Source organism: Neoarius graeffei, chromosome 14 (assembly GCF_027579695.1).
Source record: "Neoarius graeffei isolate fNeoGra1 chromosome 14, fNeoGra1.pri, whole genome shotgun sequence".
Taxonomy (NCBI): Eukaryota; Metazoa; Chordata; class Actinopteri; order Siluriformes; family Ariidae; genus Neoarius; species Neoarius graeffei.
The window spans coordinates 51,492,185-51,516,300 of NC_083582.1; the positions used below are offsets into that span (position 1 = coordinate 51,492,185).

The following is a 24,116-nucleotide window of genomic DNA, read 5'->3' on the forward strand; positions in this document are numbered from 1 at the left end:
CTCGAAAATGCGGATCGCGAACGTAGTGTTCGTTTTCTTTCTGCACTGGCGGTAAGTGTGTAATGAACGAGGGCACTTTTGAAGCCATTATTCTGTGTGTTATAAACTGTACATAAGACACGTCGAGCTTTGAGTGAGGATGAGAGCTGTCTTTTGGCTCTGCAGTACATGTCGCTTCAGTCGTGTGTGTAACTGTTTAGTAATTTGAGTAAACTGTAATACTGATGTCACACAGCGACTCTGAAAGTGACATTTGGGAATACAAACCTCTGAAGAAGACTAAAAGACCAGACAGATCTAGTGAAGATGGACCAAAGCGACGGAGGCTGGCAAAGAAAAAGTCAGACAGGACGTGCAGAGGGAGTAGACTGAGCAGGGCTGAGCCCAAGACAGAGATTGATCCATGTCCAGAGAGTGAATCTGTTCAAGTGACCAAGGCAGATGGACCACTAACCAGATCCTCCCTACCATCCGGTTCACAGTCAGCTGAAGTGCATGATGGGTCATCATCAGAGCAGCACCCTCAGTCCAGGGGTTACTGCCCTGTCTGTCAAATGCCATTTTCCATTTTGGTAGTCCAGACAACACAATGGCATGTTGCTGAATGCCTGGAGAACCCTGGAGAAACAAGCCAAGGTATGTCTTTACACCAAGAGATAACTTTTTAAGGTTTTAGTTGTCCATAAGCTGACTGTAAAACCCTTATAATATAAACCATGAAACACGTCGACGACCACTCTCTATTCACCTTTGTGTCTTACTCACCCCACCCCCCTTTATATCTTTTTATCTTCTTATTAGAGACGGGATTTATGGCTCTTTGATGGGATCCGCATCTTTGTGATCCGTTCTTTGAAAAGAGCCGTTCAAAAGACTGGCTCATTTGGCTCTTTTTTAAAATATTTATTCAGTTTTAAGAAGACAGCGTCTAAAGAAGCCAGATCCCTCTGCTTAGACAGTGACATCAATATTTCTGGACATACCTTTTATATAGGGCGGCACGGTGGTGTAGTGGTTAGCGCTGTCGCCTCACAGCAAGAAGGTCCTGGGTTCGAGCCCCGGGGCCGGCGAGGGCCTTTCTGTGTGGAGTTTGCATGTTCTGTCCGTGTGGGTTTCCTCCGGGTGCTCCGGTTTCCCCCACAGTCCAAAGACATGCAGGTTAGGTTAACTGGTGACTCTAAATTGACCGTAGGTGTGAATGTGAGTGTGAATGGTTGTCTGTGTCTATGTGTCAGCCCTGTGATGACCTGGCGACTTGTCCAGGGTGTACCCCGCCTTTCGCCCGTAGTCAGCTGGGATAGGCTCCAGCTTGCCTGCAACCCTGTAGAAGGATAAAGCGGCTAGAGATGATGAGATGAGACCTTTTATATAAAGCAACCTAGACTTACATTATTGTAACCCCTAAACGCTCATAAATAACCATTAAAAAACAATGAGGGCTTCAATGAATGTCCATGCAGAACGGCTTTTCTGTAAAAAAAAACAAAACCACTCAAGAACATAGTTATCAAGAACGCAAGAATATTTTATAGAAAAACACTTGTTTTACAAAAATATTTAAGTCTGAGATACAAAATAGATACAACTACAATAAATATAACACAATAACTAGTTATCACACAAGAACATTTTAATAGAAAAAAACAAACTTTCTATATTAAAAATATTGAAATTGTAACAAAAATAGATACAACTAAACAGTCAGATAAATAAAGTTATAACAAGAATAGGAAAAAACAAACTATTAATGCAAAAAATATATTATTAGAAAAATAGATACAACTAGACAAACAGATAAATAAATAAAATACACAAAAATAGAACAAACAAAATGACGATAGAATAAATTAAATGAACGTCCGTGTAAAGTAGTTTTCCCACAATATTATCATTAATATCACACAACAACATTATAAACTATATATAAAACAATTTGAACTATTAGGCAAACAGATAAAACTTGAATAAATAAAAGGCAGTGAATAAATAAAACTCAGTGAAGGGAGGAGGAGTAAAGGAGCTTTTTCATCTGAAACACAGTACAGAAAAAGAACGACAGAAAGAACGGCTCCCCCAGCTCGAGACTCGGTTCTCATCGTTCATGCCTAGGAGCCGATCAAAAGAATCGGTTCGTTCGCGAACGTCACAACACTACTTCTTATACCTATGTACCCAGAATTACACTTATATACCTGTCTTTCTCATCTCATCTCATTAGCCGCTTTATCCTGTTCTACAGGGTCGCAGGCAAGCTGGAGCCTATCCCAGCTGACTACGGGCGAAAGGCGGGATACACCCTGGACAAGTCGCCAGGTCATCATAGGGCTGACACATAGACACAGACAACCATTCACACCTACGGTCAATTTAGAGTCACCAGTTAACCTAACCTGCATGTCTTTGGACTGTGGGGGAAACCGGAGCACCCGGAGGAAACCCACGCGGACACGGGGAGAACATGCAAACTTCGCACAGAAAGGCCCTCGCCGGCCACGGGGCTCGAACCCGGACCTTCTTGCTGTGAGGCGACAGTGCTAACCACTACACCACCGTGCCGCCCTACCTGTCTTTCTGTCTAATTTAATTTGCTTTTTTTCCCACTTTTTACTGTCCCTTTCTGGGAATCAAACTGCTGTCTATCTGTGAGATAGGATTTTAACTAGGAGAAGGCAGAACCAGAAACACCAGTAGTGGAGAGATGGGAGAGAAGCAGTTCATGACAAACAGTGTTAAAAGTACCACTAAGGGAGGCGTCGTGGCTCAGGTGGATAAGGCGCCATACCATAAATCCGGGGACCCGGGTTCAATTCCGACCCGAGGTCATTTCCCAATCCCTCCCCGTCTCTCTCTCTCCTGCTCATTTCCTGTCTCTACACTATCCTATCCAATAAAAGGTGAAAAAAGACCCCCCAAAAAAAGTATCACTAAGGTCCAGAAGAGTGTATAGTACAGTGTGTGTGTATACATATATGCAAGCAAGCTGGGGCCTATCCTGGCTGACTACGGGCGAAAGGCGGGGTACACCCTGGACAAGTCAACAGGTCATTGCAGGGCTGACACATAGACACAGACAACCATTCACACCTACGGTCAATTTAGAGCCACCAGTTAGCCTAACCTGCATGCCTTTGGACTGTGGGGGAAACCGGAGCACCCGGAGGAAACCCACGAGGAGAACATGCAAACTCCACACGGAAAGGCCCTCGTCAGCCACTGGGCTCGAACCCAGGAGCTTCTTGCTGTGAGGCGACAGTGCTAACAACTACACCACCGTGCCGCATATGTATATAAATATATCATCAACAGAGGGGACAAGATCATTAACTACCCTAAGGAGCATAGACTCGGAACTGTGAGATGAACAAAAACCAGACTGAAATAGTTCATAAAGATCGTTAGTGGTAAGATGTGACTGTAGCTGGGTGGCAACATCTCTTTCAAGAAGTTTTGCAATGTATGGTAGATTTGAGATCAGTCTGTAGTTATTGAAATCGAATGGATCGAGACTAGGTTTCTTTAGTGCTGCAGTGACTGCCACAGTTTTTAAATCAAGCAGGACCATATGAGAGATCAGGGATCTGTTAATCGGATGAGAGATGGGCTCAGCAATAATGGATGTCAGCTTTTTTTTTTTAACAAGAGGTGGTGGGAGCAAGGTCTAACTGTGACAGTAAGATGAGTTTGGGTTTTTAATTAGGTCAGCAACGTATAGAGGAGTAGTGAGAGTAAAAGAAGCTAGCAAGTGTAGAGAGCACTCTACAGATATTTTGAATAGGACGTGACATTGTTAGAGAAACGGTCGTAAATAGAGTTGATTTTATCATGGAAAAACTGTAGGAAAGAATCGCATTAGTTCTGCAGAACCACTCAGACCAGTAACAGATGGCTGAATAATCTTGTTAATAATAGAAAAAAGTGATCTAGGCCTACTGGTGGTATTACTAATAACAGAGGACAGATAAGATGCACGAGCAGCATTTAAGGCAGTTTTGTATTTCTGAATGTGATCAGAGTAAGCTTGTGAGTGGACAAGACCAGTTCTTTTGTAAAGCCTCTCCAGATGCCGACCTGCTGCTTTCATTATCCAACCAGGGGGAGGAACAAGATGAAGGCAAAACCCGAACCTTCTTAGGAGCAAGCATACTTAAGTCTGAAGAAACGGAAGCATTGTACTGGTACACAGTGAGAATCTCAAAGGGGGAAGGTAAACCAAGCACTGAGGAGAGAGAGAGGAGGCAGAGAGGGCAGAAGAGAAGGTATTATGAGCAACAGATTTGAGCTTTTGATTGGTGATTTTAGTTTTATCTTGTCTATATATGGTGCCTAGTAAGGAAAAATAGATTTGAATGAGTTAGTGATCGGAGATGCAAGACAGAGACCCAGAAACAGAGACATCAAGCCCAGAGGTACTTACTAGATCAAGGGTATGACCACGTACATGAGTAGGGAAGTCAACATGCTGCCTAATGTTAAAGCATTCCAAAATAGCTTTAAATTCCCTTGTAATAGCAGAGTCGGTATCGATATGGATATTGAAATCACCCAGTGACCATATAGAAGAGTTAGTGTAGTGCTACTAATTAATGTGAGCAACTCAGTCAGATCAGAAAAATAGCTCGGGAGGGGTTTGGATGGATGGGAGATGAGAAGAACAACGAGAGGTTTGGGGCCAGTAATTTTCCATCCAAGATATTCAAAAGACAGAACACTGTGGAGGTTAATGGTTACACTTTTCAGGGTAGTCCTGGATATAACAGCCAGGCCACACCCTCTGCCCGTGGCATGGGGTTGGGTAAAAAAACAACAACTAGAGCTGGAGGTAGTGAGCAGATTAAGTTGTATGTAGTCATTCAGAGTTTGCCAGGTTTCCGTAAGCAGTGGCATGTCCAGATTTGTGTCTTTAGTAGCGTCTCTAAGCAGGTTGGCTTTGCTGGTAAGCGAACGGCAATTTAATAAGGCAAATGAGTGTGAATTGGCAAAAGGGTTGTAGACCTGGTTAAAGTGAGAACCGACCACACATATTAAGGACACAGATTTATATTACGAGGCCTGATGGAGTCAGTGCGGCACGAGTGGTCCGGTCGGAAGGACCAAATGGATGGTATAGAAGATGTGTAGCACAGGTTCCAGTAACATCTACAAGAGCGATGGATATAGCTTTCAGGTGTCAAGACCATTACACAACTTTGACTTCCTGTTTCTTTCAATTTACAGTATATTTCTGTTGGTTCATATGGTTTGGATGCTTCTCTGGATGAAGTAAAGTTGTCCTCAACTCAATTGTGGGTGGTAGAAATGGGCAACTGGACTTGCTTGAAGATTCTTGAAAACGTTTCACCTCTCGTCCAAAAGGCTTCCTCAGTTCTGTCTGACAGACAGAACTGAGGAAGCCTTTTGGACGAGAGGTGAAACGTTTTCAAGAATCTTCAAGCAAGTCCAGTTGCCCATTTCTACCACCCACAGTTTACTATGACCTGGATGAGTGAGAATCTTCACAGACATGTCCTCAACTCAATGTTCTTTCACCTCCAGAAAATGAAAACCACCCCTTTAATGTATCCTGTATGGTTGGTCTTAATTGTATTTTCACGTTTTGTCTTTTTTAAAAAAAAAATCACAGAATGTCTAGATGGCCTACAGTGCTCCTCCTCCATTCCAAACCACTACAAGAGGTACAGCCATTCTCTTTTAGCTCACAGTCGAGCACTAAATGCCACGGAGTCTGCATCTTCAGTACTGGGCCACACGCCTAGATTCCATTTGGAGCAGCAGATATTTAATAATGCTACCATTATCTCTAGTAAAGATAGCTTTGTGGACAGTGCTGTCAATCTGTCCACTGCATCCAGCCAGAGTGCCTTTCCTGCTCATGGATCCAGAGAATCTCATACTCCTGTCCGTCCTAATGCGTTGCAGCTCTTGCGCTCACCAGGGCCTGAAGATATTAAGAAAAAGAAAGGCTGGTCTCCTTCTACTATAGGACCTAGATGTCACGCCTCATCTCAGGAAGCTAAAATTAGCATGTCAACCCCAGTGAAATCTGGAAACGTAAGCCATGATGTTCAAACCAGAGAAGTAAAAGAGGAACGATGTACTTTAAGTGATGAGGATTATATCTCATACTCTCCTCTTTCTGAGCTCCCTGCTGAAATGGAAGAGAAGCAGATCAAGAAAAAACTGTTTCACAGTACAGCACTAGATGATGAGAATGAGAAAAATGACAGTTCTGCTTCACTGATATTGTTCAATAATAGTGAACCGAGTGATGATGATCTGTTTGCTGATGTCTTAGATGAGTATGAAATCAAAACAGCCACAAGCCAAGGAGATCCAGTCATTAAGGAGTCTCCGTACACCTGTGACCAGTTAGAATCATTAGAGTCACATGAACATTTGACAGCTTCCAGCTGTGCAGGCTCAACTGATGGACCTCATCAGTCCAGTTCCCTTTTTAGGCACTCAAAAGAAAAAGACATGCATGTAATGAAAGATAGGGACGATAATTCTCGGCTACAGTCTCCTCAAAGTCTGGTCTTGGAACGTCTTCGTGACTGCATATCGAATGCTGCGCAGGTCAACGGTCTTAATTCTACTTGTGTTGATATCGAGTCTGATTCTTTGAATCAGGAAATGTCTTCCACGCAAACAGTTTTGGCCATGAGGAAACAAACTCTTTCCATAACACCCAAAAAACCCCAGACCAAGGCAGGAACGTCTGGATTAAAGCAAACTGATATTGGAGTCTTTTTTGGATTGAAGACTCTGAAAGAAAAGAGAGAGGAAGCTAGCACAGCTGTTGAACAGAAATTCCAGGTGAGCTGTTCTTCAGGGAAGAGCTCAGGAACTGCAGAGCGACAGAGTAGACGGAGGAAGAATACAGCAGTATCTGAAGTGACCAGGACAAGGGAAGAAGCAAAAGAAGGAGCTGTTCAGCCTACGCAAACAGAAGGCAACCGAGACGAGAGGGCATGGGGGAGGAGGAGGTGGAACAGAACAAGAGCGGCAGATGGAGGAGCAGAAGAGCTCAAACGATGCCCGTTCTACAAGAAAATCCCTGGTTAGTTGTATTGTTTTGTTTTTTTACTTGCATACGTTGTATTCTTTTCATGTCTCTGAAATATTTGTTCGTATGTTTTGTACTTTGTGGAAAAACTTATTTTTAATGCTGCTTTTTACCCTCAGAACTGTGTAAAAATGTTGTGGTGGATCTGTATGTAACTTGTTTCCTAATAGTTTATATTTTTAATGCATGTACAATGAGGATGTCAAATTTATATTTCCATTTATTCATTTGTCTGTCTGGTGCATTTATCCAGAGAAACTTTGAAACCAGATGCAATCCAGCAGTGTAGTCAAGCATTCAAAGTAGGGCTAGGTAATATGATGATGATATATTGTGAAATTGTCACAGTATAATTTTCTGAGATATTATGATTTTGTGGGTATGATATTTCCCTTTTTTTTTTATTTTTTTAAACTAACAGTTAAGCTCTTATGGAAAGCAAATAGTTTGAAATGATAGTTTTGTACTGTTTTTGAAATCTTTAAATTTGGATTTTTTTTAACACTCTTTTTCCTCTTTTGCAGTATGAATTTTAGATGTATCACCTTTTAACACTTTTTAAATGCTGCACTACTCTTTTGCGTGTAGTTTGTTAGCAAACATAATGCATGTTGTTCATCTCATCTCATTATCTGTAGCCGTTTATCCTGTTCTGCAGGGTCACAGGCAAGCTGGAGCCTATCCCAGCTGACTACGGGCGAAAGGCGGGGTACACCCTGGACAAGTCGCCAGGTCATCACAGGGCTGACACATAGACACAGACAACCATTCACACTCACATTCACACCTACGGTCAATTTAGAGTCACCAGTTAACCTAACCTGCATGTCTTTGGACTGTGGGGGAAACCGGAGCACCCGGAGGAAACCCACGCGGACATGGGGAGAACATGCAAACTCCGCACGGAAAGGCCCTCGTCGGCCACGGGGCTCGAACCCAGGAGCTTCTTGCTGTGAGGCGACAGTGCTAACCACTACATCACCGTGCCGCATATCATCAGCAGACAGGACAAGATCATTAACTACCCTAAGGAGCATAGACTCGGAACTGTGAGATGAACGAAAACCAGACTGAAATAGTTCATAAAGATCGTTAGTGGTAAGATGTGACTGTAGCTGGGTGGCAACATCTCTTTCAAGAAGTTTTGCAATGTATGGTAGATTCGAGATCAGTCTGTAGTTATTGAAATCGAATGGATCGAGACTAGGTTTCTTTAGTGCTGCAGTGACTGCCACAGTTTTTAAATCAAGCAGGACCATATGAGAGATCAGGGATCTGTTAATCGGATGAGAGATGGGCTCAGCAATAATGGATGTCAGCTTTTTTTTTAACAAGAGGTGGTGGGAGCAAGGTCTAACTGTGACAGTAAGATGAGTTTGGGTTTTTAATTAGGTCAGCAACGGATAGAGGAGTAGTGAGAGTAAAAGAAGCTAGCAAGTGTAGAGAGCACTCTACAGATATTTTGAAAAAGGACGTGACATTGTTAGAGAAACGGTCGTAAATAGAGTTGATTTTATCATGGAAAAACTGTAGGAAAGAATCGCATTAGTTCTGCAGAACCACTCAGACCAGTAACAGATGGCTGAATAATCTTGTTAATAATAGAAAAAAGTGATCTAGGCCTACTGGTGGGATTACTAATAACAGAGGACAGATAAGATGCACGAGCGGCATTTAAGACAGTTTTGTATTTCTGAATGTGATCAGAGTAAGCTTGTGAGTGGACAAGACCAGTTCTTTTGTAAAGCCTCTCCAGATGCCGACTTGCTGCTTTCATTATCCAACCAGGGGGAGGAACAAGAAGGCGGCAAAACCCGAACCTTCTTAGGAGCAAGCATACTTAAGTCTGAAGAAATGGAAGCATTGTACTGGTACACAGTGAGAATCTCAAAGGGGGAAGGTAAACCAAGCACTGAGGAGAGAGAGAGGAGGCAGAGAGGGCAGAAGAGAAGGTATTATGAGCAACAGATTTGAGATTTTGATTGGTGATTTTAGTTTTATCTTGTCTATATATGGTGCCTAGTAAGGAAAAATAGATTTGAATGAGTTAGTGATCGGAGATGCAAGACAGAGACCCAGAAACAGAGACCTCAAGCCCAGAGGTACTTACTAGATCAAGGGTATGACCACGTACATGAGTAGGGAAGTCAACATTTTGGTCATTTTGCTCACCCCCTAAAATGCTACACTCCCATTATACGGGTGGGAGGAAACAAAGCAATTCCAGCCTTCAGGTGGGGAGAAATGATTTTGAGACCCTTCTGAAAGCCTCAGTTTTACCCAGAAGTAAGGCAACTGCCAACATAAATATGCTGTTACTACTTTATATCCTTAAAGGTGACCCAATATACCCCTTTTCCATAAGTTGACACAATTCCCTGAGGTCGTAAAACGTGTGACGTGCTTTGGTCAAAATACCACAAGCATAAAGTACCACAGCCCCTTCTCACCCTGACTAAACAGCCCTGTGCAAAACAGCTGATGTGAGTGTCCCTTCCTTAAGCCACTGCTCACCCAACCCCCTTCTTCTGCTGGCCAATCAGGTAGCACTTTTCTCATGAATATTCATTCCCAAAGGTATGGGAGTGGCAAAGCATAATTCTAATGAATTTTGCCTTGTGACAGAAGCACATGTTTTCTGACTTGGGCAGCCCAGAAGATACTGACTGGGTTGTCTTATTTCAGAGTTTGCAGGCTGGTGGGTGCTCCAGATACTCAAATATATGTGCACAAGCACTGAAAAAGTCAAGTTTTTCATACGTCCCCTTTAAAGAAATGAATCCACAAATTTTAGTTTGTTTATATTGTATTGAGTTCCATCTGATAACCTTCATCCCCCCACATTTCAGTTTTATTAAGGAGGATATAAGCAGGATCGGGCGGCACGGTGGTGTAGTGGTTAGCGCTGTCGCCTCACAGCAAGAAGGTCCGGGTTCGAGCCCGTGGCCGGCGAGGGCCTTTCTGTGCGAAGTTTGCATGTTCTCCCCGTGTCCGTGTGGGTTTCCTCCGGGTGCTCCGGTTTCCCCCACAGTCCAAAGATTTGCAGGTTAGGTTAACTGGTGACTCTAAATTGACCGTAGGTGTGAATGGTTGTCTGTGTCTATGTGTCAGCCCTGTGCTGACCTGGCGACTTGTCCAGGGTGTACCCCGCCTTTCGCCCGTAGTCAGCTGGGATAGGCTCCAGCTTGCCTGCGACCCTGTAGAACACGATAAAGCGGCTAGAGATAATGAGATGAGAATGAGATAAGCAGGATCTTGTGGAAATACAGTTTCATGTTTAACCAGTTTTCCAGTTTTATGTGTTAAGTGATCTGGCAGTAACTGACTGCTTTTGATGTTGGAATAATAGAAACACTCTCTTGATGTGAATGCTGTATGTTTGCTCAAGGGCCCAACAGCGGTTCAGTGGCGGTTTGAATGACTCTCACCCTCCATCTTTTGTCACTACTTTATAACCTGAAGGGCACTGACTCGATGCAGAGTGTGTTAACTGGCGTTTACTCAGCATAAAGGGAAGATGAACATGTTAGTGGGGCCATGTTTATTTTCTTAATTGACATGTGATGTGTAATCTAGGCATTTTAGCAAATATGTACGTGTTGCGGGCGGCACGGTGGTGTAGTGGTTAGTGCTGTCGCCTCACAGCAAGAAGGTCCAGGTTCGAGCCCCGTGGCCGGCGAGGGCCTTTCTGTGTGGAGTTTGCATGTTCTCCCCGTGTCCGCGTGGGTTTCCTCCGGGTGCTCCGGTTTCCCCCACAGTCCAAAGACATGCAGGTTAGGTTAACTGGTGACTCTAAATTGACCGTAGGTGTGAATGTGAGTGTGAATGGTTGTCTGTGTCTATGTGTCAGCCCTGTGATGACCTGGTGACTTGTCCAGGGTGTACCCCGCCTTTCGCCCGTAGTCAGCTGGGATAGGCTCCAGCTTGCCTGCGACCCTGTAGAAGGATAAAGCGGCTAGAGATAATGAGATGAGATGTACATGTTGCAGTAATGAAGTACATGCTTTATGGAGTCTGTTGTCATTCTGTTCATGACTTGAATTTGTTTGTCTTTGCTCAGGAACAAGCTTTGCCGTGGATGCGTTTCGGTATGGGAATATCAAAGGCATCACAGCCTACTTCCTCACACATTTCCACTCTGATCACTACGACGGATTGAAGAAAACCTCAACTTTTCCTATCTATTGCAATAAAGTAAGCATATTTGTCAAAGTGTAAATACATGCAGATTGACAATAAAGAATGCATCTGCTCATTTTCAAAGACTTAAGCAATATTCTTAGAGCGATTCATGCTCTTTTTGCTGAGATCCTTTCCTTTGAGTACAGGAGAAATGCGAACGATTAATTGGAAGTCGATGGAGCTCTTGTCTTGGCTTAGTAATTGTGGGTCTCATCATTATTCCATAAGTAGTAATGAGTTTCTTAGTGATTTGTTTTTGTCTCTGAAGTATCATACATGGGTGGATTGATAGATTTGTCTTGGTAGATAACGGGCAACCTGGTGAAGAGTAAACTACATGTGGATGAGCAGTACATCCATGTTCTTCCAATGAATGAGGAATGTGTAGTCAGTGGCGTAAAGGTTATCCTACTAGATGCCAATCAGTGAGTTTTATTGCTTTTGTTTTCCTTCGATTCCTTTGGAATGATTTGTACTACCTGAGCACGGGTCCGTGACTGTACGGTACCTGTGTAAGAATTGTCAGAGATGCTAATAATAAATTATTATTATTGTATTTTTTTTTTTCCCCCCTGTACAGTTGTCCAGGTTCAGCCATGCTGCTGTTGCTGCTGCCAGATGGCCAGACTGTGCTCCACACAGGTGATTTCCGGGCACATCCATCCATGGAACGCTACCCAGAGTTGCAGGGTGTCAGGATTCAGACAGTTTATCTGGACACCACGTGAGTACTTTGGCCAAATTTAGCCCACAAAACATCTGTTCGGTGCTCTGTGTGAGGAACCAGCAAAGACGATTTGAGGTCTTAGACCCTGTTGATCTACATCAGTGGTTCCCAAAGTGGGGGGGCGCAGAGCCATTGCAGGGGGGGCGCGGGGCACGGATGGAATGAATGAATCAATAAATTACACTGCTAGCATAAGATGAAGTTTTTGGCTGGGGGCACGGGGCTCGCACGTAAACGCAAATCAGAGGATGAAGCATCGCCAAATGTGCTTCCAAAGCAAGTTCATTCCAAGGCCAAGACAAGAAAATATGACGACACATATCTTGTCTTTGGCTTCACCTGTGCAACGGTGGGTAATTTAGACCGCAGTGTGTTGTCTGTCTTAAAGTGCTAGCTTGTGACAGCTTGAAGCCGAACAAGCTAAGACGCCACTTGGAGACAAAACATCCAGAGCACAAAGACAAGCCAGTTGAGTTTTTCAGACAAAAACTCGTAAACTGCCGTGCTCAACAGTCCCTATTTACTAAAGCTGCATTCATGCCGGCAAATGCTCAACTCGCCCCATATAAAGTTGCCTACTGAGTGGCACAGTGTAAAAAGCCGCATACAATAGCAGAGGAATTAGTACTTCCCTGTGCTATGGACATGGTATCAACTATGCTTGATGACACTGCAGCCAGCAAACTAAGGGCTATTCCTCTGTCCAACAACACCATCGGCAGGCGCATTTATGACATGTCAAAGGACATAGAGGAGCAGCTTAATGACAGTGTGTGACAGCCGCTTTTCTCTTCGGATGGATGAAGCCACTGACCGTAACAAAGACTGTTTGTTTATTAATTACTTACGTCAGATTCATAGATGGAGATGACATGAGGGAGGAATTGCTTTTCTGCAAAAAAGTTACTGGCAGAGCCACAGCAAAAGAACTGTTTAAAATCATTGACTCTTACTTGAAAGAGGCCAACCTGAAATGGGAGGACTGTGTGGGGATCTGCACTGACGGGGCGCAGGCTATGGCTGGGAAATGGGCAGGGCTTCAAGCGCTCATCAAGCGCGTCTCCCCCGATGTGCAGTGGACGCACTGCATGATACACCGCGAAGCACTGGCATCTAAACGGCTGAGTCCTGAGCTGAATGATGTAATGACTGACATCATTGCCACCGTCAACTACATCAAAACACGACCTGTCAAAGCCTGGATTTTTTCGGCACTGTGCGAGGAAATGGGCTCCGACCACACAGCTGTTCTGTTTCACAGCGAGTCCCGATGGCTGTCACATGGGAAGGTGCTGTCCAGGGTCTTTGAACTGCGAGATGAAATCCGCATCTTTTTGAAGGAAGAGGGCAATGATCTTGCCCATAAATTTTACTGTAACAAGTTCCTCATGAAACTTGCATACCTCAGTGACATGCTTCTGAAACTCAGTGAAGTGAATTTGCAGTTGCAGGGCACAAATACACACCTCCCACATCTGGCAGATAAAATCACATCATTCACCAGAAAACCTGAGATGTGGCTGCAGCGAGTGAAGGTTGGAAATGTGGACTCATTTGAGAACCTGAAATCATTCGTTGAAGACAACAAACTGCAGAACACAGTGATCCCGTGCATGAAAGCACACATCTCTGCCCTTCAGAACCATTTCCAGAAATATTTCCTGATGCAGGATCCCAAAGAATATGACTGGATCCGTGACCCCTTCAGTGCAACACCACCTGCCGACTTCAGCACATCAGAGGAGGAACGGTTCATTGATGTCACCTCTGATTCAACAATGAGGCTGCAGTTTCAGTCAAAGACGCTGGCTGCATTTTGGATTGGAGTGGAGAAAGATTACCCACTGCGAGGTAAGAGAGCCCTGGCCATACTGCTTCCTTTTGCCACATCCTACCTATGTGAGAGAGGTTTTTCTGCTGTGGCCTCAATCAAGACAAAATACAGATCAAAGCTGGACATTGAAAATGAACTCAGAGTGGCAATCTCAAAACTGCAACCCAGATTTGAGAAGATCTGCAGCATGAAGCAGGCCCACACTAGTCACTGAAAAGATGCGAGGATTAAAGGTGTTATTTTTGCACAACAAATCTTTAGGTTTTTGTTTTTTTCTTCTCAGGGACTTGGTCATGTTTTAAAACCCATTTTTGCAGAGAGGCAATGTTTGAAAACTGCATTGATAATGTTGAATATTAAAAAAAGAAACCTGTTACACAGTTAAGGTGCTTGAAAACAGTTATCTCATCTCATTATCTGTAGCCGCTTTATCCTGTTCTACAGGGTCACAGGCGAGCTGGAGCCTATCCCAGCTGACTACGGGCGAAAGGCGGGGTACACCCTGGACAAGTCGCCAGGTCATCACAGGGCTGACACATAAGGCCAATTTATGCTGACAACCAAGTCCTCGCAGATAGCGTCGCAGACAGTGTCTGCGTAGCCCCCCCACCTTCGCAGACGCTCTGCGCGCACCTCCCAAAAATTGTGACCACCGCAGAAGCCTCGCAGACAAGAGAGCTCTGATTGGTCCACTCTACATCCGCTGTACACGCACTTCCGCTTCCCTACTTTCCCGGTTTGGTTTGTTTTCACGACCGCCATTTTTAAAAACACGAGCGAAGATGGAGCAGCACGAAGAGCGGTTGATCGAGGAAGTGAGGAAGTACGTACATCTATACGACTCCAGTTCTAGTCATTATAAGTAACCGGAGGATAAACACTCCACTAACCACACCCACCAACTACTCCTAGCGATTTCACGACTTCGTGCCCCCTTGCGTTGTGGCAGTGAATAACATCGCGCACGCCTATTACTACCCGCTCAACGATAAATTACAACTGTCTGCGAAAAGCTATCTGCAAAAGCCTTGTTGCAAGAGCATGCAGAGGCTTATAGACACAGACAACCATTCACACTTACGGCCAATTTAGAGTCACCAGTTAACCTAACCTGCATGTCTTTGGACTGTGGGGGAAACCGGAGCACCCGGAGGAAACCCACGCGGACAACATGCAAACTCCGCACAGAAAGGCCCTCACCGGCCACGGGGCTTGAACCCAGGACCTTCTTGCTGTGAGGCGACAGCGCTACCCACTACACCACCGTGCCGCCCTGAAAACAGTTATACTTAAAATAATTACCTGTAGTTTATGGCAGTTTACTTTTATTTGTTCAAAAAAGGTTGAGGTTTGTATTAATAAACTGCAGTGGAGTCTGAAAACAAAATATGTGTATGTGTGTCCTGTTTATCTTTTTTTTTTTTTCTCTTTTTGTCGGGGGGCGCAAAAATTTTCTTATCTGCCAAAGGGGGGCCCAGCAGAGAAAGTTTGGGAACCACGGATCTACATAGTTTAACTGGGTGAGCTTTTTTACTGGGCAGTATAGTCTATTCGGTGATGTTATGAGCTCAAGGTCACTGCTGTGTTTGTGAATGTCATAAGCTTTCATTAATAGGAATGCACTAATCCCATTATTGATGGGATGACAAATGCTCAGATCTTATCAGTCACACTTGAACCTGATATTGATCAGATACTGTTGAGATAATTAAACTAGCACATACTGGTCATCCGGGCGGCACAGTGGTGTAGTGGTTAGCACTGTCGCCTCACAGCAAGAAGGTCCGGGTTCGAGCCCCGTGGCCGGCGAGGGCCTTTCTGTGCGGAGTTTGCATGTTCTCCCCGTGTCCGCGTGGGTTTCCTCCGGGTGCTCCGGTTTCCCCCACAGTCCAAAGACATGCAGGTTAGGTTAACTGGTGACTCTAAATTGACCGTGGGTGTGAATGTGAGTGTGAATGGTTGTCTGTGTCTATGTGTCAGCCCCGTGATGACCTGGCGACTTGTCCAGGGTGTACCCCGCCTTTCGCCCGTAGTCAGCTGGGATAGGCTCCAGCTTGCCTGCGACCCTGTAGAAGGATAAAGCGGCTAGAGATAATGAGATGAGATGAGATACTGGTCATCCACTTTGAGACTAAAGCTCATCGCTTCTCTGAAATGAGTGTTAATCATTTTTATTTGCCATAGGTACTGCAGTCCAGAATATGCATTTCCCACACAGCAGGAAGTGATCACCTTTGCTGCTAACACAGCCTTCGAGCTGGTCACACTCAACCCTCGCACGCTGATTGTGTGTGGCACCTACTCTGTGGGAAAGGAGAAGGTGTTCTTGGGTGAGTGACGTCTTTTTGCTGTTCTAGAACCGAGTCACTGCATTCATGCGCTCTCAGCAGTTGTCAGGAAAGAAAAGAATCCTCTTTTAGTGAGCACAGCATCTGCGATGATTAACTGACGTGGCTGTATGACAGGAGGATTAAAGGGAAATGTCAAAGATAATTCAGTCTCTCCCTATGTGTCCTTGGCTTGAGATTAAGTTCATCTTGTTGAGCTTCTTTTCTTTTTTTTTTTTAAATACTGTCTACAAGCCTATTCTTGCTTATTTTGAACTCTTACTGGGAGTGCTGTCCTTTAGTGTCCTCATGTGACCAGTCTTGGCTTACCTTAACTTCCTTTTGAAACTGAACTTGTGTAAGATTTGAGTAAAACTTTGCATTTCTGTTTGTTTCTTCTCCCTGCAGCCATTTCTCAGGTGCTGGGTTCTAAGGTCTATATGTCCAAAGATCGTTACAGGACCATGTGCTGTCTAGAGTCGGAGCACATTTACCAGTGTATTACCACAGACGTAAAGGGAGCTCAGGTCCATGTTCTTCCCATGATGCAGCTCACTTTCAAGGTGAGCTCCAGTCTGTCTGGATTTTAATAGCCAAACAATTTTGTATGCATGCTGTAATGCAGAGAATAAACAAATTTGTTTCTTTTTTTTTAATCTTTAAAATACGCTAACGTGTTAAGATTGAAGCCCTGCGATGATCTGGCGACTTGTCCAGGGTGTACCCCGCCTCTCGCCCATAGTCAGCTGGGATAGGCTCCAGCTTGCCTGCGACCCTGTAGAACAGGATAAGCGGCTACAGATGATGGATGGATGATAAGATTGAGCAGATCCAGCCATCCATTATCTGTAACCGCTTGTCCTGGACAAGTTGCCAGATCATCGCAGGGTTGACACAGAGAGACAGACAACCATTCACATGCACATCTATGGTCAATTTAGAGCCACCAATTAGCCTAACCTGCATGTCTTTGAACTGTGGGGTAAGCTGGAGCACCTGGAGGAAACCCACACAGACACGGGGAGAACATGCAAACTCCACACAGAAAGGCCCTCATTGGCCGCTGGCCTCGAACCCAGGACCTTCTTGCTGTGAGGCGACAGCGCTAACCACTACACCACCGTGATGCCTTGAGCAGATCATAATTAAAAAGTACAAGCACAGACACTTTTTGACCTTTTATATCACTTACATGCTGTACCAGATTATAAAATGTTCTCAGTATCCTGCTGAGAGTCAGTTTTCACATAAATGCTGATGCAAGTGTTGACTCAACTGTTTGTTTGTTTTTTTTTAAATGGGGGGGGGGGGTTGTAATTCTGTCATGTATCTGATAGGCAAGAGACAAAATATGTTGCGTTCATAGTTGCTTTTTTTTCCTGTGGAGTTAATAGTGACAACTAATACTTTTATATGCCATTTTGTTTGGGCATACATAATTTGTTAATGATTAGAGTATAATTGGGGCGACACGGTGGTGTAGTGGTTGGCACTGTCACCTCACAGCAAGAAGGTTCTGGGTTTGAGCCCAGTGGCTGAACGGGGCCTTTCTGTGTGGAGTTTGCATGTTCTCCCCATGTCTGTTTCTATCTTTCCACCAAATCAGTTCCAGGGCTGGTTTGGGGCTGGTGCTGGTTCACAACTCGTTCAACTTGCGAGCCAGCTGAGAACCAGTTTGCTTTTCCATAGCTCGCGGTGCTAAGGGGAGCCACGTCATTACGTCGCTGTATACGTCAGTTATGTCGCTACGTTTGCATAAACCTTGGCGCGAATTTCGAAGCAAAAACAACACGGAAGAAGCAGCAGCAACAACAACAATAATAATGGATGACTTCGCGTTTGTACAGCTGCTGCTTCTCGTCGCTTAAAAATGGCGACCTTTCGTGGTCTTATTGTTGTTGGTCTTAACAACTCCGCCCCCCCGCTGACGTAAGCGGCTCTTTCCTCTGGCCCAGCAGAGAGTTGGTGCTAGCCTGGAACCAGTTTTTCTGGCCCCAGAGCCAGTTCTTTGTCAGTGGAAACAGAAAACCCGGTTCCAAACTAAGCACTGGCCCCGAACCAGCTCTGGAACTGCTTTGGTGGAAAAGGGGCATATGTGGGTTTCCTCCAGGTGCTCTGGTTTCCCCCATAGTTCAAAGACATGCAGGTCAGGTTAACTGGCTACTTTAAATTGCCCATAAGTGGGAATGTGTGTATGTGTAAGTGCGCAGAAAGGAACTGGCCACCTTACTACTGCAATTCTGGCCAAGTCAACCAAGCATGGTTCGCCTCAAGCCCAGATCGGGTTCAGCAGTGATGGTGATGAGAGTATAATTGATGGAAAAGTGCTGTGACCTGTTTCAGTGTGGTACAGTGGGTAAAAGTAAAGAACACTAGCTTGTTAACAAGACCGAAAAATACATTTCTGCTTGAATCTGCCATAGTTATGTAGTGTTCTTTTTAAGGCTAATTGTGAATGTTGCATAAATGCAGTTAATTATAAAATATTGCATACATTCAGTTAATATTAGTAAATTAAGGTTTGAAAATTGTAGTTAAAAGTGCTTCATAAATAACCTAAAATATTATGCACATTTTTACTGAAAGGTATTAAAAATAGAAGTAAAGCAAGTGGTTAAAAAAAAAAAAAAAGGCATTTGATGGTGTTTATTCTAATTACTGTAAGGGTTCTCAGTAATTGTAGGGATGTAGGTTTTTACATTTTCTGAATGTCCTTTTACAGAATTTAAAAGCCTACTTCAACAAGTTTTCTGCGACGTATGATCAGCTGGTGGCATTCAAGCCCACAGGCTGGACCTTCACTCAGAAAGCGGGTGTGGAGAACATACAACCTCAAGTCAAAGACAACATCAGTGTTTATGGTATGCAGTTTACAACCCCGAAATGGGGAGTTGGGATGGTATTTTGAAAAATTGTTTTCAGTTTTAATTTCAGTGACTTGTAAATAATCTTTGTATTGCACTCAAAACAATACAATAGCACATAATTCATGAGGTAAAACTTTTCCCAAAATAAACTAATTTCAATTTTGATTCTTACAACACATTTCAAAAAAGTTGGAACTGCAAAGCATTTACCACTTTATATTTATGTTGCCAGTCATTCTTGCAACACTTAAAAGATGTTCAAGGAATGAAGACATCAAGTGATGAACTGTTTTGGGATGTTATTTTGTCCCATTCTTCCTGCAAACAGATTTTAAGCTGTGCAACAGTACAAGATCCAACTAGATGCTTCTTATGACTTGTGGTCTTGGATGTTTGAAATCAATAGTCAAGTAAAGTAGGCCTTTACACCATGCTGTTAAATCCAGAACATTAACCTGCCATAGTGTGGCTGCTAGGGCAGCACGGTGGTGTAGTGGTTAGCGCTGTCGCCTCACAGCAAGAAGGTCCGGGTTCGAGCCCCGTGGCCGGCGAGGGCCTTTCTGTGTGGAGTTTGCATGTTCTCCCCGTGTCCGCGTGGGTTTCCTCCGGGTGCTCCGGTTTCCTCCACAGTCCAAAGACGTGCAGGTTAGGTTAACTGGTGACTCTAAATTGACCGTAGGTGTGAGTGTGAATGGTTGTCTGTGTCTAGCCCTGTGATGACCTGGCGACTTGTCCAGGGTGTACCCCGCCTTTCGCCCGTAGTCAGCTGGGATAGGCCCCAGCTTGCCTGCGACCCTGTAGAAGGATAAAGCGGCTAGAGATAATGAGATGAGATGAGTGTGGCTGCTCTTTGTGGTAAAGATTTTGTCCCTTGAGACAGTGGTGTCTCAGTTATGAGAGAGTGATTAAATCGAACAGTCCTCTTCCAACTTTCTGTATGTAATCTGACTGTATGGATTACTTCTGGTCTTGTTAAATGGGGAATCTCTCACTGGCCACTACGCTGCATGGTCCATGTTACCAGAATCAGCAGATGCTTTTTGACTCGGAAAGACTCTGGTTCTAATTTCTTTATATTCTGGACCACCAGGGTTGTTTCCTTATGAAAATGATGGAGTTCTCCAGTGTGCTCAGCAAAACAAGGTTTGATCTCCACATCAATATCCTCAAAATGAAAGCTTGTATAGGCTAGTGCTGCAACATTTCCAGGAAACCGTACACATGTATCACAGACCATAGTTCTGCTTGTTATTGATGGGCCTTTTGTGCCTTATCAGGCTGTTCTGTCCCCTGGGAGCGAATCCCAGAATACTGGAGTGTTTATGAGGGATCAGAGGCAATTATTGGTAAAACCAGTAGAAGACACAGCTGGAAAGTGGCTTTCATTTAAAGCGGTGGGTGGGTGTTGTGCTTTGTTTTTGTTTTTTTGCTGGTGATCTCTCCAGCCAGGCAAGTTGTTGAATTACATGGACTGCATTGAGAAGCACTGAAACATGTTACACTGTGACTCAATCCAGAGTCCTGCCATAGATAATGACACTGTGCTATATTAATAAACCCATCAACCTGTCTGCTCCTGCAGATGAGACTGCGAGCCACTGACCAGCTGTTTGTCTGCTTTGTGGAGCACCATAAAAGGGTCTCACTCTTTAAAGACCATTTACCCTGTTGCTTAAAGGAAGTGATTGCACACACATACTTGAATGCATGCCAAGAAATGCCATCCAACATGTGCAATGGTCAGCTCCTGGGTGGCACTAGAGCAGTGTCTGTGACCTCGCATCTTTTTGTTTCACAAATGAATTCACTTTCCAACTTCACTGCTTGTGTTCTATGTTGTGGTTCTTGTACTTAGTCAAACATTATTTGACCCTGCATAATTCTCATTCTCTGTAGAAAACATCAGTATTTTGATTTCCTCTTCAGTAGAGCATAGTCATGGGACTTTGGCCTCAAGTAAGATGAGCAACACTGCATGAGTGACTTCTCAAATTTAGTAGATGGCACTAGCAGTACCTTGAGTGATTTCTCATCCTCAGTGAGGTACAGGATTATAGATTGAGAGATTCTAATCAACAGAGAGCAGGATCTGTGCTTGAGGGACTTGTGTGCTCTATAGAAAATATTGGCGCTTGCGTATTCCTAGCAGTTTTGTGGCTCTAACCCTCAATAATGATCAGCATTCGGCCACAAGAGGGAGCAAGATCCATGCTTTGACTGGTCGTTATTCACCACAGAAAAAGGTTTCAGCACTTATTGGAAGCACTGTTCAAGAACTGCACTGTCCTAATGTACCAGGAAGTGTTAAACACCTTATGACTTTTTATATATGACATCTTCACTAGTTATACAAGGAACCCACCCACCCAAAAAAAAAAAAAATGCTCCAGAACCTAAGGAACTAGAATAGTAGGTTACATAGAACCATGATGCTACAGCTAAGTGGTGAACAGCAAGGTCATCTGGGTCAGTTGAGTTGGCCAGAGGATGGTGACTTTATTTCCTTGTTGAGCAAATAGTAAGCACACAGGATAGTTTCCTTACAGAACTAGTGACAATGCCTTGGCAGTCCTCCACTTTGTCATAGAGCCATGATTGCCTCCTGTTTTTCAATCTGGGGTTTTAATTTTCACGTCTTGGGCTACCACAAGCAAAAGTAACATTCTTATTTCATAGCTGCTTCTCAGGACATATCCATATTGTTCTAGTGGTTTTATTATTTATTTATTGATTGATTGGGGGGGAGCCATGACCTAATGGTTAGAGAAGCAACTTTGCGACCAAAAGGTCGCCGGTTTGATTCCCTGGCCCAGCAGGAATTGCTGAAGTGCCCTTGAGCAAGGCACCTAACCACCAACTGCTCCCCAGGTCGCTCTGGATAAGAGTGTCTGCTAATTTATTGCCTAGTGTCTGTCTCTATCCATCCATCCAAAGATGTTTTTGTAATTTTGCTTTGAAGCTTTAAAGGATTGTGGGGATTTCAGTGTAATCATGGTTTGTCTATTATAGGTATTCCATACAGTGAGCACAGTAGCTACTTGGAGCTGAAACGCTTTGTGCAATGGCTGCGGCCCCTGAAGATCATACCCACAGTGAATGTGGGAAGTTCAAGCAGCAGGAAGGCCATGAGCAACTGCTTCAGTGAGTGGCAAGCTGAGGTTCAAGTACAGGACCAAGGAGTGACCACTCCTGTACAAGACAGTAACTGATCACTGCCTCACCACAGTTCAGAATTTGGCCAAGTAGTCAAATTGTGTATTCAGGTACCAAATGCAAGCCTGGTTATAAGCAAAATCTCTTCACATTTAAAGAAATGCAGAGGAAAATTTTGAACCACGGATTCATAGGGCCTGGTGGTATTTCTTCCCACCCCCCACACACAGTGTTTTATGGTGATGCCATTTCCTCATTCTAATGCAGAAATGAATGTCCTTGTCTTAGTTACCAAAGTACAGTAATTAGGAATGAATGTGCTGAATCTGAGGTTCATTCACAAGTGGACCAATATCTGTTCCGGTACATTTCCTGTGATGTAATGCCCCATTGTTGGCTTGTTTGACTAATATTTATGAATATTTTAATTAAAAAAAAATTTTAATATAGAAATATGTGCAAATAAATCTTTTAAATAATGCCCATGCTTTGATGTTAAGAATTTTGTGCTCAGCTGTTTGAGACTTTTATAGAAACTTGATATTTGTAATTAAAATGAAAACAATTATTAATGCAGCCAGAGTATAGGAATGAGAATCAACATAAAGATGGTGCTGATGTGCTCAAATGGCACACATGCTACAGTGTAAACAGTCCATTATAGTGTCTATAAAATAATGGTCTTTACACCTGTCTTGGTGTGCGATACACTCACCAAACACTTTATTAGGAACGCCTGTACACCTACTTATTAATGCAATTATCTAATCAGCCAATTCTGTGGCAAGACTGCAGTGTGTAAAATCATGCTGGTGTGGGCCAGAAGTTTCAGGTAATGTTCATTAATCATCAGAATTGAGGGGGTGGAGAGCGAATGTGATTTTGACCATGGCATGACTGTTAGTGCCAGATGGGTTGGTTTGAGTATTTCTATATCTGTTAATTATCCTGGGATTTTGACTAAAAATCAGCCTCTAAAGTTTACTCAGAATGGTACAATAAACAGAAGACATCCACTGAGCAGCAGTTATGCAAACAAATGCCTTGTTGATGAGCGAGGTCAATGGAGAATGGCCAGACTGGTTCAAGTTGACAAAGTTATAACTCTGATCACCACTCTGTACAGTTGTGGTGAGCAGAAAAGTATCCATCCATTCGTTATCTGTAGCCGCTTATCCTGTTCTACAGGGTTGCACGAAAGCTGGAGCCTATCCCAGCTGACTATGGGCGAGAGATGGGGTACATCCTGGACAAGTCGCCAGATTATCGCAGGGCTGACACAGAGACAAACAACCATTCACACCTACAGTCAACTTAGAGCCACCAATTAGCCTAACCTGCATGTCTTTGGACTGTGGGGGAAACCGGAGCACCCGGAGGAAACCCACACAGACACGGCTAGAGCATGCAAACTCCACACAGAAAGGCCATCACCAGCCGCTGGGCTCGAACCCAGGACCTTCTTGCTGTGAGGCGACAGCGCTAACCACTACACCACCCTGCCGCCCCAGAAAAGTATCTCAAAATGCAAAACACGTCAAACACTGAGATGAATGGGCTATAACAGCAAAAGACTACATTGAGTTCCACTTCCGTCAGCCAAAAACAGAAAGCTGAGCTGCAGTGGGCACAGGCTCATCAAAAATGGACACTTGCAGAAATGAAGCCTAGACTGATGAATCTCAGTTTCTGCTGAGTCACACAGATGGTGGGGTCAGAATTTGATGCCAGCTGCATGAATCCATGGACCTAACCTGCCTTGTGTCAACAATCCAGGCTTGTGGTATGGGGAATGTTTTCTTGTCATACTTTGGGCCTGTTAATATCAGTCATTGCTTGAATGCCACAGCCTATTTAAGCCTGTTGCTGACTATGTGCATCTCTTCATGGCCACAATTTACCATCTTCTAAAGGCTACTTCCAGCATGATGATGCACAATGTCCCAAAACAGAAGTTGTCTCA

The 24,116-nt window shown here is 44.0% G+C and overlaps 1 protein-coding gene across 1 annotated transcript; it reads left to right on the forward strand.

Annotated features, from left to right (window-relative positions):
- The first annotated feature begins 7 nt into the window (after positions 1-7).
- Positions 8-22,608, forward strand: dclre1a (DNA cross-link repair 1A (PSO2 homolog, S. cerevisiae)). Its single transcript, XM_060939001.1, has 9 exons — positions 8-636; positions 5,621-7,057; positions 11,124-11,257; positions 11,552-11,670; positions 11,826-11,969; positions 15,991-16,136; positions 16,542-16,696; positions 18,856-18,994; positions 22,010-22,608. The coding sequence occupies exons 1-9, from the start codon at positions 225-227 to the stop codon at positions 22,207-22,209; spliced, it is 2,886 nt and encodes a 961-aa protein (XP_060794984.1). The 5' UTR covers positions 8-224; the 3' UTR covers positions 22,210-22,608.
- Positions 22,609-24,116: the final 1,508 nt, after the last annotated feature.

Excerpts from the sequence above, each read along its gene's own strand:
- dclre1a (XM_060939001.1), top strand. The coding sequence starts at position 225 with ATGTCACACAGCGACTCTGAAAGTGACATTTGGGAATACAAACCTCTG. Across the intron at positions 11,671-11,825 it reads ATCCTACTAGATGCCAATCA|TTGTCCAGGTTCAGCCATGC; the intron begins GTGAGTTTTATT and ends CCCCCTGTACAG. Across the intron at positions 16,137-16,541 it reads AAAGGAGAAGGTGTTCTTGG|CCATTTCTCAGGTGCTGGGT; the intron begins GTGAGTGACGTC and ends TTCTCCCTGCAG.